This window comes from Natrix helvetica, assembly GCF_964273705.1.
Source record: "Natrix helvetica genome assembly, chromosome: Z".
In the NCBI taxonomy this organism is placed as follows: Eukaryota; Metazoa; Chordata; class Lepidosauria; order Squamata; family Natricidae; genus Natrix; species Natrix helvetica.
Window position 1 is genome coordinate 35,520,280 of NC_138554.1, and position 16,401 is coordinate 35,536,680.

Consider the following 16,401-nt stretch of genomic DNA (forward strand, 5'->3'; position numbering starts at 1 on the left):
GTGCTGATGTGACTGATGTTGGTTTTACCCCAGCAGTAAGGTGTTGGTTTGATTCACTGGTTGCTTTGTGGAAGGAGCCAAGATCTCCACTCCACTGCGTAGCAAATTCTCTGCTAGGAAAGGAGAATGTGAGCTGTGCCAGGTTCCACTTAGGTGGTCCTAAGGGGGTGAGGGAGTTGATTCCATTCATGTTTAGTTGTCCGAATTGGTCTAAGAGGCCCATCAGAGAATGGCTGTGTGAGGGTGGCTGGGATCTCCATTCATTAGACCTTCTGGCCATCATCCAGTCATCTGTCAGAGCTTCCCTGGTGCCCCTCTCTCCTTCTAGCAGGTATTCTTTAAAAGTTATAAATCCTGAGGCTTCATCTTGCAGGTCTAATTCCATCTGTGAGGGAAGTCTGGGGGTTGGTTCCTTTCTCCAGGCTCCCAGCCGGAATTCCTTTTCTTTAGCTTCTATAGCCTCAACTATTTCTTTAGAAGGTGCATAGATAGTATCGACAAATACAAGCGATCCATTATCTTTGGCCTTCTCTGCTGCATTCTTTTCTTCCTCCATCTTCACTGAAATTTCGTATTGCCCAGGGTTGGGTCAAAACTGGGATTCAGTACCCTTATAAAAATAATTTTAAAGGAGAATTGGGATAATTTCAGTGTTCCAAATATCATGCAGAATTAAATCAGAGTCCAAGGCAGAACTATCCTTAAAATTCCAATTTAATAAGACAGACATGTTGGCATCGTTCTGTGGAATCCCAATTCTGAAGCACTTCCTGGGATTCCACCCTGTTGATAGTTCATGATCTATCCCCACACCCATAAATCCATCACATGTCCCAATCTTCTTTGGCCACGCTGGCATCTCCACCCCTCTGGTTCCGGTCAGGTGCCAAGGTGCGGAGACAAAGAATAACTTTGAGCTTCTAGAAAGGATTTTTTTATTTTGAAAACAACACATTCTACACCTTGCTATTTCCCCCCTTAATGAATTTGCATACTAAAGATGAAGCTTGAAGAGAGTGTGACAGGCCAAAGATTCTTAAAGGAACTGTTGTAGGCCTGACATCAGCATTTAATATTTCCAAGTATTTCCAAGTAAAAAGTACCTAATATTTCCAAGTGAAAAATTCTTAACGATGGAAGGGTTTTTATAAAACAGAGTATCTGCTGATAACTGATCAGTCATTCCAATAGAAATATATTTGAGACTGCCATGAAGTTTCCTATTGCTTCTTTCAAATTCTTCTCTGTAAAGGCCATATGTTTGCCTGGGAAAAGGTCATAACTCAGCAGCAATTCTACCTCTACCTCCACCCTCCCATTCAAGACATTTTGTGTTTTAATGCTTTTGAGAACACATTTCTTAAAATAATCATTTGCTGAATCATTGAAATTATGCAGGTAGGGGAAAAAAGTCTTTCTCTACAATTCAGAGGGACACAGTGACTTCAGTGGCTAAGACACTGAGCTTGTCAATCAGAAAGCAGTTCAAATCCCTAGTGCCGCATAACGGACTGAGCTTCCATTACTTGTCCTAGTTTCTGCCAATCTAGCAGTTTGAAAGCATGTAAATGCAAGTAGAAAAATATGGACCACCTTTGGTGGGAAGGTAACAGAGTTCCATGTGCTTCTGCATTGAGTCATGCTACCCACATCACCACGGAGACGTCTTTGGACATCGCTGGCTCTTCGTCTTTGAAACTGAGATGAGCACCACCCCCTAGAGTCAGGAACAACTAGCACATATGTGAGAGGGGAATCTTTATCTTTACCTACAATTCTTCTTTTAAATATGCTGCATTTTTTAAAGTTCAAAATTGTAAGTAACTTTCAAAGTACTTTTTACATTTAACATAAAACCCATAAAAATCTTTATTTCTCAGAATAGAATGAACAATAAAAAATTCACTTGTGTATCCAAACCTGTTCTGGCTTTCTCAGATTTGACAAACTCATGGCAGAATTCTTTAATGTTCCTAATATCTAGTATAATATTGCAAGAAAATCTAGAACCATGATGCTATCCTCAAAAAAATCCAAATTTTGGTTTTATTGGGACAAGAACATGAACAAAAAAAATTCATAATAGATTACATTGGTGCATCCTTCCAATTGTACACAATTTAGCAACTGCTTTTCTAAGGGCCACCTTCACCTCTCTGTTTCGTAGGCTGTATATCATGGGGTTAAACAAAGGGGTCAGGATTGTATAAAAAAGAGATAATACTTTGTTAATGTTTCGCAGTCCATCTGTTTTAGGCAAAATGTAGACAATCATTAAGGTACTATAGAAAATGGACACCACCATGAGATGTGAGGAGCAGGTTGAGAAAGCCTTTTTCCTTCTACTGACAGATGACATTTTCATTACAGTAGAAATAATAAAAATATAAGATTCCAAGGTCCAGAAGAAAGGAACCAAGATACATATAGCAGATATAAAAATGGTTACTATTTCAATCAAGTGGGTGTCATTGCATGCAAGCTTTAATATTGGATTCAATTCACAAAAGAAATGATCAATTTCAGTGGGACCACAGAAATTTAACTGATATATAAAATATAAAACTATGCTCATAACAAATAAACCATGAATCCATGATCCAACTATAAACTGGAGGCAAATTCTGCTATTCATTAGTATTGTGTAATGCAGTGGCTTACAAATTGCTACATACCTATCATATGACATTGCCCCCAGGAGACAACATTCGGCAACTGCCAAAATGGCAAAAAAGTAATATTGCATCATGCAGCCCGTAACAGAAATGGATTTCCTTCCACCATAGATGAGATTAGACAACATCATTGGAAGGATGCTTGAACTGTAGCAGATCTCCAGGAAAGACAGATTACTCAGGAAGAAATACATGGGGGTATGAAGATTGGGATGAGTAACAACCAGCAAAATGATGAGGATGTTCCCAAGCACAGTAACAACATAGATAATCAAGAAAAGATAGAAGAGAGGAAACTGCAATTCTCCAAGCCCTACAAATCCCAGCAAATTGAATTCCGTAATTTCTGTTCGGTTATCTTGTTCTGTTTCTGCCATTCCTGCAAATGTGATATCTAATTTATTTGAGCTGCTCAGAAATTATGTATTAAGTTTTTATTTTTTATGACATAAGTAATTATCACAATTATAAAACATAAAAATGCAGTACACTAAAGTGAATGATGTTAAAATATTTTTGTCAACAATTTTATAGTTAGAAACTACAGCAACAGAACATATGAAGCTTGAGAAAAAGAGAACAAAAGATGAGCATAATGAAATAGAAGAAATTTTTGAATATTGTGGCTAAAAAAATAAAAGTTTATTGGCTTTTGGTATTTGTTTATTTTGGGAAAGTCTCACTAAATTCAGTGGAAGTTAAGCCACGTGTTCGGTTAAATAACCATCATTTAAAAATAAACAAAAAAAATTGGTGATCCATTCATTTCTTTCTATACTAATTAAAAATAAGAAGTGAGAGTGAGAAGAAATTAGTTCCCTCTTTAAACTGATTTGTTTGTCTTTTTCAGATCAGACAAGATTGGCAAGGTTTTACTTACCTCAGCTAGAGAATATTTATTTTTCTAAAGAAAGGTTCTCTTCCCATTTCTGAAATATGATACATACTTATTTGAAGCCTGACTTAAATTTCCACAAATATATCTCGATATATTAATTGAGACTGTGCTCATTTGCAATAGAAATGCAAAATTAAAACTTGTTGAGTTGGTTTCACAGTTTATCTTATACGTTAGGTCACAAGGTTAAAACCTGAGAATCAGTTTGGCTTGTTTCACATTAGATAGCATGAATTAAAGGCAGCAATTCAGTTTGTAGTCACTTAACACAGAGAATTGTCATCTACATTTCTCACAGTTCATTTTAGGAAACATTTAAGCAGTGCTGGTTGGGAATCTTGGGTGTTACTGGAGCCCAAGAGGGAGCACTGTTTTCATGAATATGTCAGCACAAGAGATATGAAAATACACTCTCCTTCCCACAGCTATTTTCAATTTCCCAATATGCTGTGTAATCACCCCAATCATATTCTGCAAATATTGTGCATTATTTCATATAACTGCTCTGCTTGGGTTTTTATTTTTGCTTGTTCATGTGGGACCTTATTGCAAATAAAGTATTTCACTCTTTTTAGTATTTTGATTGTACACTATATACTAATGAATATTTAGTTTTCTACTTTTTTATTGTTCGGTAGACTGCCTTGAATGTTGGCAATCCATTAGTGTCTCTTACATGTATTATACATGTTTTGTAGCTTCCTTTTTTCCTGTCTGGGAAAAAAATGTTTCAAAATGTGTAATCACACTTAGGCAAAACTATATGTTGGTGTCCCCATGCTTTTCACATTTTATATAGCAATTTCTAAATAAGTATGCAGTAAGCACTCTTAGACAATGCTTCCAGGAAGCATGAAGTCTTTCCCTTTGTGAATGATTTCCCTTCTTTAAGTTATTTTGCATTAGACTACTTGGCATTGGACAACATAACTTAGAAAAAAATAAGGTTAGGCTTCAAAAGAGTATCCAATCAGAAATTTGATCTAGAACTTCAAATCAGTATAATTCTTACCTCTAACCCGGCCTCTTTAAGGTAAGTTGGGAATTCCAGCCAAATAACCAATTTATAAACTGTTGCTGATATATTAGCAGCTCATCTATTCTGTAACTGACTTTTCTTTTATTAAAAAATAACCATCAATGCAAATTCAACAATTTGGTAAAATTATTATAAAAATACAACTTTAAAAAAAATAAAAACTTAACCTCAAAAAAACTCAAAAGAGTCCTAAATAAAATTTCATTTTATGGTTAATGATGGAATTAAATGGAATAGATCATTCTGAAAGAAGGTTTGGATGGCCAGAATTACAAACAGGAAGATGTAGTATTGGCACATAGCATGCCCTTGAAAAAGAAAACTGAAGAAAAACTGCAAAAAGTTTTTGTCTGGAAATGTATCACACCTTTCTTATGGTATTTTTAGTGTAGAAAAAAATTGAGTCAGCTTTGTAGGAGTCTGACATTCAGTAAGCAAATTTTGAGGTTCTCTTATCATCTGAACCAGGTTGTCTATGGAATCTTACCTTGATCTCTAGTATTGGCTTTGGACTAGCAAAATAAAAGGACTAATTAAAGTAAAATCGAATTGAACACCATATCTGAAAAAGACAGCATACTAACTTTGCATTTATCTTATATTGAAGGCCACAGTCCCTACTGTGCAAATTAATTCGGTTTATCCCAAAGGAAAAGAAGAGGTCTCTAGATGGTGATGCATATGGGAATCTGAAAACTTCCAGACAAACACTATTGTTACAGATAAAGATTAACAAATTGCAAAAATGCTATTGAGGAATAGGAGAAAGTGTTATCAAAGTAGCACTTTGTTACATCAAACTAACTAATTGACAGAAGAGAATAAAAACTAAAACAAATTTACTATCTTGTGATAGGTTTTACATGCATGTTTTACTTTCTTACATTTAACAAGAATCAATACTATTCATCAGAATGTTTATTTGTAAGAGTAGAATGAACACAAAAAATGTTCACTTGTGTATACCATTCACTCTGCTTTTTCTTTCTTGTATAAAATGGCCTCCTTCAAGTCCCTGGAAATTGACACCACATCCCGGGAATCCCTGGCACAAGATTGTTCAACATGGAGCACGCTGATCCACCAAGGCTGTCAGACATCTGAGGACAGAAGATCCATAGTTTGTTTGTTTGTTTGTTTGTTTGTTTGTTTGTTTGTTTATTTGTTTATTATTAATTCAATTTATAGGCCGCTCCCTCTCCACAAAGGGACTCGGGGCGGCGTACAATTCAATATACAACAAATGACGAGGAGGAGGTATATACAAAAACATTGTACAATACATAAATAAATAATCATAAGTTAAAACACACAGTAAGATTAAAACAATTAAAATACCCCAAAAGTCGAACTTAATTTAAAATTTGAAATTGTCCAGGGGGATTAGAAGATGTAGTTATAATTCAAGCCAGGCCGGCTAGTTGGAACAGGTGGGTCTTGAGTTTCGTGCAGAAGGAGCGGAGATCGGTAGTTGTCCTAATGTCGGGGGGGAGGTCATTCCAGAGGGCTGGGCCCATCACAGAGAAGGCCCTACCCCTCGGCGCCGTCCTCTGGCATTGCTTAGTGGACGGCACCCGGAGAAGTCCCTCTCTGTGAGAGCGAATTGGTCGTAGGGATGTATGGGGCAGGATACGATCCTGCAAGTAACTAGGTCCTAGTACAAGAGAAGTGAGCACTCTGCAAAGCCAGAGCTGCAAATGCTGCAACAATGGGGCCCACACATATCTACCTGACATGTGGCAGAATATTGCATCCCTTTATAGGTATTACCAGTCACCTTCGGACACATCGTGCAGTCTACAATCTGTTAGATGTCAATGACATCTTTGAACATGATGGATGAACATCATCAAGAAGGACAAATCCAGCGTAGAATTCCTTAATGTCCTTAATAGAATATTCCAAAGAAATTAAAACATGTGATGCTGTCCTCAAAGTATCCCAAATCTTGATTTTACTAGGCATAATACAAGATCATGAACAACAAAAAAGTTCATATTAGATTACAGTGTTGAATTCTTTCAGGGGTGTGCAATTTAGCAACTGCTTTTTTAAGGGCTCCTATTATCTCCCTGTTTCGTAAGCTGTACATCAGGGGATTGAACAAAGGGGTCAGGATTGTATAAAACACAGACAAAGCTTTGTTGATTTCTCGCAGTCCATCTGTTTTGGGCAACATGTAAACGATTAAGGTGCTAGAGAAAATGGACACTACCATGAGGTATGAGGAGTAGGTTGAGAAAGCCTTCTTCCTTCCATCACAGTAGAAATAATAAAAATATAAGATGCCAATGTCAAGGAGAAAGGAAGCAAAATACACAAAATAGATAACAAAATAGTTGCAAGTTCAATCAAGTGTGTGTCACTGCATGCTAGCTTTAATATTAGATTCAATTCGCAAAAGAAATGGTCAATTTCAGTTGGACCACGCAACTTTAACTTGTGCATTCGATATAAAATTATGCTCATGACAAATAAACCATGGATTCAACTATAAACTGGAAGCATATTCTGCCATTCATTATTTTTACGTAATGCAGTGGCTTACAAATTGCTACATACCTATTGTTCTGTCCCAAGCCTCTGCAATATATACTGATGCAGATTTGGCTGTCTGCCACAACTAAGGAGGGAGATAAGCAACCCCTTGGCTGAGAGCCCAGAAACTTATCTCTATGAAACAAGGCTTGAACTTCCGAAATTCTCCCAATCTTTCACTACGGCTGGATCAGTAAATTGTTGTTTCCTGCAAAATTCCCCTCCCATTGCCCCACCTCTGGGAGGGGCCAATCAATGGCCACCTGTTTCTATTTCCTTCTGTGACCCTTTTTCCAAAGCTGCTCCCTCCTCCTCGCAGTCATATGCATACATATGTCAGGGACAGCCTCCCTCTGTTCTTCCTCACTGCTACCTGACTGAGACACCACCTGGTGGCCAACAGGCCTTTCTAGTCCCTGCTCTGACTCCACACATCCCTCAGAGTCTTCCTCAGCCTCCAGGGCAGTCCCACAATGTTCATCGCTGTCAGATTCCACCAACAGTTCAGCCGGCCGCTGTTGGGCCACAACACCTATCATAAGACATTGCCCCATACCTATCATATGGCATTGCCCCTAGGAGACAACATTCAGGAACTCATAAAATAACAAAAAAATAATATTGCATCATGCAGCCATTACAGAAATGGATTTCCTTCCACCATAGATGAGATTAGACAACATCATTGGAAGGATGCTGGAACTGTAGCATATCTCCAGGAAAGACAGATTACCCAGGAAGAAGTACATGGGAATATGGAGATGGGGATGAGTAACGATCAGCAAAATGATGAGGATGTTCCCAACCACCGTAACAAAGTAGATAAGTAAGAAGAAGCAGAAGAGAGGAGCCTGCAGATCTTCCAGTCCCACAAAACACAGCAAAATGAATTCCATGATTTCTGTTTGATTATCTGGAAATGGTTCTGCCATTCCAGAAAGAATAATACTTAATTATTTGAGGTGCCCAGAAATTATTTATGCAGTTCTTACCCTTTTATCTCATAATCAATTATCACAGTTATAAAACATGAGATATATAAAAATGAATGAGAGCGGTATTTTTGTTAACAATTAGAAATGACAGCAACACAATAAATGTGGACCTGAGAAAAAGTCATTTGAGAACAAACTGGTGGACATTATAAGGTCAGGGAAACTAATTAAAGTCCATTGGATTTTCATTTTCTATTTGTATGTGGTAAGTCTCACAGAATTCAGTGTAAGTGTTTTATTAAATAACCTTTATTGTGAACATGAACAGTCTTTGGAAATCCATTTTCATTTTCTACACCAACTAAAATTAGAAAGTGACATTCAGAGGAAATTAGTTTTCTCCTTTTTATTTTTACTGATTTGACACTTAAAGTCCAATTTGAAGAAACCATTTTTTTTTCAGACAGGCAATTTTTTAGGTGTTACCACTTAGCTCACCAAGAGAAGGTTTATTTTTCATAAAGTTCCCATCCCATCTCAGAAATATGAATCTTTGAATCATGTCTTAAGTTTCCAAGATACCATGTTTGCAAATCAACTGAAGCTGTGTTTCCTTCTTAAACAGGAAAGGCATATGCTCATTTACAATAGAAACACAGAACTTGAATATGCTGGTTTCATTCCACAGTTTGTTTTGCACATTATATTACAAGGCAAAAATTGGAGAAGTAATTTGGTTTGTTTCACATTAGATGGTATAAATTAAAGTCAATAATTCAGTGTTGTAGACTTCTGGTTCTGGCTGCTGACCACGACGGGCAGGCTCTGCTCGCCCCGTGCTCTTCTGGTGGGCCCCTCATCGCTTGGGGGGCACATGACACCCCGTAGGGGCTCCTGCCGAAGTGGCGGCATAGCGGGGGATCCCCTGAGTTGGCGGCGGCCGGGGGGCCCCGCATCGCCCTAGGCACCAGGAGGCAGAATGGGGAGGCGCTGCAGCGTCTTCGTGAAGAGGCAGCTGGAAGAGCATACTATCTGAAGGACGCGGTTGCTGTGTGGTGAGGTGGAAACTTCCCTCCGTTCCTTTGCTTATAAAAAAAAAAGACTGCCAGCTGTTAGAGCTGTTTTCAACTCGGCTCGGAGAAACATGACTGGAGGGAGGGGGATTCCCCCCCCCTCAGACAGGCGGCTAGAAACGACTCTGCTCTCGGCCCCAGAGTAGGAGGAAGGGAGAGAGCTATGCAATGATTTCACGCTCATAACGAAGGCAGATTTTGGATTGTTATTCCATAAATGAGGTGATGATCTGGAATCTTTGGGAACTTTGAAAACTTTTTTTTTATGCCCCTTAACTCCGATGCTGGCAGGGCAAGATGGCTTGCTTCCACTGTCTTTATAAACATTGAAATTTGACTCCACCCATAGAACTTCAGGCTTACTGTCTTTGTCTCTGTGACAGTCAGATAAATCTCTTGCCTGTATTGGACTCTCCTGGAACAAAGGATTTTACTACTCTATTGCCAGAAGTTGCAATTAGAAAGAAAGAACTTCCTTCTGCTTGGACTCTTTGGCTCCCGATCTCTCTTGGCAGTTGCCCTCCCTAATTGTTTCCTCTCTGTATTGACTTTGAACTCTTTCTGCTCAATATAATGCCACCTAAAAGACCACCCCCGGGGAAGCTGGGCTTTGCTGTCTCCACCCCGACATCTACAGTATCCAGTCCTAGTGGACAACAAACTCTAATATCTCTGATACAGCCCAAGCCTCAAGAGACGGATTTTCAACAGATGTTTCAACAAATCTTAAAGGGACAAGAGGACATAAAAAGTCAATTAAAGGAGATGAAAGAGCAGCTTAAAGAGAACCAGGACCAGACGAGCAAAAATTCACAGAGACTGGATCTTTTGGAGGGGGGGATGGCTGAGATGAGGGGGGAGATGAAAGGGGTGCAGAAGGGGAACCAAGATCTTGAGTCCCACCAGATGAAAACAGAATTTGAAAGAATGTCTTTTTTTCTTAGGTTCCAAAATGTGGTTGAGGCAGATGATGAGGATTTAAGGGACATCATGACAAACATTTTGGCTGAATACATTCAAAAAGAAAAACAACAGATGGGGTGGGAACTGGATCTGGTATATAGAGTAAATTCAGAATATGCTAGAACACATAATGTACCCAGGAAGGTACACATTAAATTTCTTAGAAAGACTACAAGAGATGAGATTCTGAGTGCACAAAGGGGGCAAGCTCTGAAATATCAAGATAGAGAAATAACCATTCTGAAACAGATCCCCAAGAAAGTGAGAGAGAAAAGAAAAAAATTATTCGCAATTAGCGAAGAAGCTTTACCAGAAGGGGGTGTGGTTCAGATGGTTGATGCCTGAAGGTATGCTAATTTTCTGGGAGGATACTAGAGTTAGAATCAGCACAACCACAGAGGCTCAGGCATTTATGGAAAAAAACAAAGCACTCCTAGATAAAACTGATGATCTTACACCAGATCTACAGGAAACGGGAGGGGCCGGAGCGCTGATGGTGGGGGGAGAAGGGGCAATACCAAGAAAACTCAGATCACAAAAATGAACAGGAAAATCTGCTTGATAAAAATTGTTTGAAATTATTACCTGAATCTATATGCTCACAAATATTGCTATTTAGTATTAAAGTTTATGTTTAAATGAATATCATGAGTACGGGGGGAGGGGACACCTTCTACATATTGTAACTGCCAAAATTTGTAACTCATTCCAACACCCCTTTCCCTTTTTTCCCCCTAAAAAACCAATAAAACTTTGTTTAATTAAAAAAATAATAATTCAGTGTTGCAGCCACAACACCATAAAATTGTGATTTACAATTCTCACAGTCCACTTTAGGGACACGACTATTGTATAGAAAATGTTTCAGCAATGCTACTTAGAAATTCTGGAAGTTCTTCAACCAAAAGAGGGACAACAGTTTTGGTAAATACATCAGCACAAGAAAGTATGAAAATACACCCTCTTTCCCACTAGTTGTTTCCACAATGGCCTTTGTGTTTATCCCAATCATATTATTTCTTCTTATATTTTCACTATTGCTTATTCATGTAGGAGCTTATTCTGATTATGGTACTACATAATATTTAGAATTTGTAATATATGTGTACTAAGGTAATATACGTATAGTTTCTTAATTTTCCTCATTAATAAGTAAATTATCTTAAATGTTAGGAATCAAATAATGTCTTTCATATGTATTCACATACATTACCTTGCTTTGTGACTATCTTTTGCTCTGCCTGGAAAGAAAACTTTCAGACTTTATTCCCACGATGAGTAATAGTAGCTGTATACCTGGACAAAGCTCTAAGCAGATAATCCCATTCCTTTTCTCATTTCATGCAATAAATCCTAATTATGAAAGCAGTATGCACCATTGCGTAAGCCCTGCTTCTAAGAAGTACGAAGTCTTTCCCTTTTGGGGGGTTATGGAGGAAATGTATGTGCCCTGTGTATCTGAGAAAAATAAGAAGTTGGGCTTCAAAAGATTATCCAATCTGAAATTCAATCCAGAATTTCAAAACAGTATAATCCATACCTCTAACACAGCCTCTTCTAGGTAAATTGGGATTATATTACCCAGAAATTCCAGCCAAATGTATAAACTATTGCTATAATACTATGCTTTTTCTATATTTCAGTCTCTTTTATCAAAAGATAACTGTCAACACTAGTTCAACAATTTGGTAAAATTATAATAAAACTACAACTTTTAAAAAATTAAAACTTAACTTCAGGAAGGCTAAAAAGGGGCCTAAATAAAATTTCATTTTTATGTTTAATGATGGAATTAAATGGAATGGATCATTCTGGAAGAAGATCTGGTGGGCCAGAATTACAAATAGGAAGATGGGATATTGCTGCATAGCATTCCCTTGAAGGGGAAAACTGAAGAAAAGCTATTAAAAGGTATTGCCTGAATATGTACCACACCTATTTTATGAGTCTTTTAGGCATAGAAAAAATTGGATTAGCTTTGCAGGAGTCTGCAATTCATTGAGAAGATTTTGAACTTCTCTAACCACGAGCAGCACCATGTTGTCTATGGAATCTTACCTTGATCTCTAGAATTGGTCAGGACTTGCAACCTAAAAGGACTACTGTAATTAAAGTAAAATCTAATTGAACAGTGTTTCTATAAAAGACAACATCCTAACTTTGTATTTATCTTATACTGAAGGCCACAGCCCCTGGTGTGCAAATTAACTTGGTTTATCCTAGAGGAAAAGAACAGTTCTCTAGATGGGGGAATCTATGCACGTGGGAATCCAAAAACATACATATATCTGCTGAATATATATTATTACTACAGTTGAAGATTCACAAAAAAGTGGGGAGCAATAGATCTATAGTTAGCAAAGTGCATTTTGTCTTCTTTTTGTGTATAAAAGATTCAGCATTTACAATCAGCATCATAGCATCAGAACTAAGTCATTTTGTTTAATGTTTGGATGGGGGACCATTTGGAGAAAGGATTGGAAGACCTCCAAGCTCCCTTCCAACTCTATTGTTTTGTATTCTGTAGGTTATTGCATAGATGGAAGAATTAAAATAAAAATTCCAGAATAAGTAAATAACAAACCATTTCCATTACACTGCTAAGTATAGATGCAATAATCACCTTATTGAGATGGGTGGCATATAAATTTTATTTTTGAAAAACCGAATAAATAAAATAATCATGACTCAAACCATTGAAAGAGGTCTTTATTTTAGGTGTATTCTAAACATCAGAAGTAAAATATATTTCCTTTGGATTTGTGTTCCCCAAATGAGCCATCTTTTTTCTCTCTCCTTGATTGGTTGCTCCAGTATAAAGAAATGTAAAATAGCACTATGTGAACTGCATTGGTCCATCAAACATTTGAATCCAACAAAGTCTGCAGGCTAAATGACAAATATCCAGCACCAGCATCACCCCAATGCCTTCTCAGCTTTCTTGAAATATTAAAAATGTATAATAATCCCATCCTCTTCCTAACACACGTATTTTCTATTCAGTGTAAATTTCTCCATCCCAATAAGAAGCAAGCATCTGAGGGAAAGAGGGGAGTTTTCTGGTGTTGATATTGGTGCCTCCATCCTCCATCCTTTTATTACACAATGGCTGTAATAAAAATTATATACTTCATTCTGTGGAGTAGGAAGGTAACATATCTTCCAGAAATGCACTCATTTCAAACTGCATATCAGTCATTTGGAATACATAACATATTTTTTTTCTTAAAAACTGTATCATTTTAAAATAGAAGAACACAACTGATGCCTAATAATGCTGCTTTGACTTTCTTGAGAGGGAAAGACAAAATCATGGCAAAATTCTTTAGTATCTCTAATCTCTAATTTAATAATCTGGAGAAATAAAAATGTGATTGTGTCCTCAAAGAATCCCAAATTAAATCAATATTGAGAAATTACACAACATAAACAAATAGACATAAACATAGAGATAGAGATGATAAACATGGAGATGATAGAGATAAAGAATATGGAATAGATAGATGATAGATAGATAGATAGATAGATTAGATAGATAGATAGATAGATAGATAGATAGATAGATAGATAGATGATAGATAGATAGATAGATAGATAGATAGATAGATAGATAGATAGATAGATAGATAGATGATAGGTAGGTAGGTAGGTAGGTAGGTAGGTAGGTAGGTAGGTAGGTAGGTAGGTAGGTAGATGATAGATAGATAGATAGATAGATAGATAGATAGATAGATAGAGAGATAGATATAGATATAGATAGGTATAATATATATATATCGATTTAGATGATATAGTGATATAGGTGTGTGTGTGTGTGTGTGTGTGTGTGTTTTCATGCTAGATTACAGTGGTACAGTCTTTCAATGGCATACAATTTAGCAACTGTTTTTCTAAGAGCCTCTATTACCTCCCTATTTCGTAAACTGTATATCAGGGGATTGAACAAAGGGGGCAGAATTGTATAAAAAAGAGATACAATTTTGTTGATTCTTTTCAGATTATCTGTTTTGGGCAAAATGTAGACAATCATTAATGTGCTATAGAAAATAGATACCACCACAAGATGTGAGGAGCAGGTTGAGAAAGCCTTCTTCCTTCCACTGACAGACGACATTCTCATGACAGTAGAAATAATAAAAATATAAGATACCAAAGTCAAGAAGAAAGGAAGCAAGATACACAAGATAGATAACAAAGTAGTTGCAAATTCAATCAAGTAAGTTTCACTGCATGCTAATTTTAATATTGGATTCAATTCACAAAAGAAGTGATCGATTTCACTGGGCCCACAGAACTTTAACTTTAACAAGTGCATTAGATATAAAACTATGCTCATAACAAATAAACCATGGATCCATGATCCAATTATAAACTGGAAGCAAATTTTGTCATTCATTAATGTTGTGTAATGGAGTGGCTTACAGATTGCTACATATCTATCATACGACATTGCCGTTAGGAGACAACATTCAGCAACTGCCAAGACACCAAACATATAATATTGTATTATGCAGCCAGTTATAGAAATTAATTTTCTCCCACCATGAATGAGACTAGTCAATATCATTGGAAGGATATTAGAACTGTAGCACAATTCCAGGAAAGAGAAACTACCTAGGAAGAAATACATGGGGGTGTGAAGGTGGGAATCAGTAACAACTAACAAAATTATCAGGATATTCCCAACCATGGTAACAAGGTAGATAAGTAAGAAGAGGCAGAAGACTGGAACTTGCAGATCCCCAAGTCCTACAAATCCCATCAAATAAAATTCTGTGATTTCAGTTTGGTTTTCTGGTTCTGCCACTGCCATGCCTGCGAATATGATACAAATATGTATGATAAATATGATGCAAAATTTATTTCTTTTTTGTATTTTCCCTATTGTTTAATAAAATAACTTAAATGTTAAGAATTATTTTCTCATATATATTGTGCACGCACTGTGACTTTCTCTCTCAGCCTCTTTCTGCATATATAACATCCAGCAAGTAAACATTTGAGGGTTCATTCGTGCAATGTGTAGCACACAATAGTTCAACAACTGGGCAAAACTATAATCATATGTCACCACTCATTTCCCCTTTTTATATGCAAATTTCTAAATTCACTATCAATAAGTTCCATTATATAAATACTTCTTTTAAGAAGCATGAGGAGGGAATAGGGTGAGCACAGTTGTAGGTACATTAATAGTTCCAGAGTTTACATTGTGTATGATCTCCTTGATCTCTCCTTGTATATGTATATGTCTTGGTATACGTTTTTGTTATATGTATGTTTGTTTATATATTTATTTCCTATGTTTTATTGTACGCCGCCCCGAGTCCTTCGGGAGAGGGTGCGGCTAAGAAATAATAATAATAATTATTATTATTACATCAGAGGGAATAATTTCTATATATTTGCCTTTTCTCACCTATTTGCCAAGAATTTCATACCTCAATGTCAGCATTCTTTTACCAAAATAGAATGATCAGTGCTGTTTCAACAATTTTGTAAAGTGATAATAAAAATGTATCTTTAAAAAACTGAAACTCTAACCTCAAGAAGACTCAAAAGACTCCTAAATAAAGTTTCATTTCATTTTATGAGCAGAATTAAATTGAATGATCGGATCACTCTGAGAGAAGTTATGGCTGGCTAAAATCAGAGATAGAAAGACTGGGGTTCCAGCATAATGTCGCTATCATGTTGAAAAAGGAAACTGTAGTAAAATAGGCAAGTGAAAAATTATTGTCTGAAAATATACTACACCTTTCTTTTCGTTGTCTAAATGGGTATGGAAAATTTTGAATTACCTTTAAAAGAAGCCTGATATTTAGTGAGTAGCTTTTAGTCTTTTGTCACCTTCAGCACCAGATTCTCCATTTAATCTTGTCTTGATCTCTCAAACTCAAGAATATGTCAGCAGTCAGGACTGACATAGATAAAAGAAATACTTGAAGTGAAGCCTAAATAAATACTGGCTCAAAAAAAGAAAAGAAAAGAATGCCATCGTAGCTTTACATTTAACTTATATTGAATAGCACAGTCCCTGCTGTGCAAATTAGATCAGCTTATTCTAAAGGAAGTCCACATGTCTCTAAATGATGATGCCCAGGGGAAACTGTAATTCCAGTAGAGGGTTGTTTTATTACAACGGTCGCGGGGAGGGGGGGATGCGAGGACAAGAAAAGATCGCAAGGTCGGTTGGGAGACCGTGGCTGCTGGCTACGCCCGGTCGCTTGTACCAACCCCCGCAGCCTAGGTGGTCGGGAACTACAGAGCCAGGGCCTTA

At 37.0% G+C, this 16,401-nt stretch overlaps 2 protein-coding genes across 2 annotated transcripts; both read right to left on the reverse strand.

Annotated features, from left to right (window-relative positions):
* Positions 1-2,077: 2,077 nt before the first annotated feature.
* Positions 2,078-3,052, reverse strand: LOC309381785 (olfactory receptor 10C1-like; the record flags this gene model as incomplete). The annotated part of the gene is made up of 1 exon (XM_081933071.1): positions 2,078-3,052. One exon carries the CDS (start codon positions 3,050-3,052, stop codon positions 2,078-2,080), a length of 975 nt encoding a protein of 324 aa, XP_081789197.1.
* A 10,901-nt stretch (positions 3,053-13,953) lies between these two features.
* LOC309381786 (olfactory receptor 5P52-like) lies at positions 13,954-14,571 on the reverse strand (the record flags this gene model as incomplete). The annotated part of the gene is made up of 1 exon (XM_081933072.1): positions 13,954-14,571. The coding sequence occupies one exon, from the start codon at positions 14,569-14,571 to the stop codon at positions 13,954-13,956; it is 618 nt and encodes a 205-aa protein (XP_081789198.1).
* Between the last annotated feature and the right edge of the window lie 1,830 nt (positions 14,572-16,401).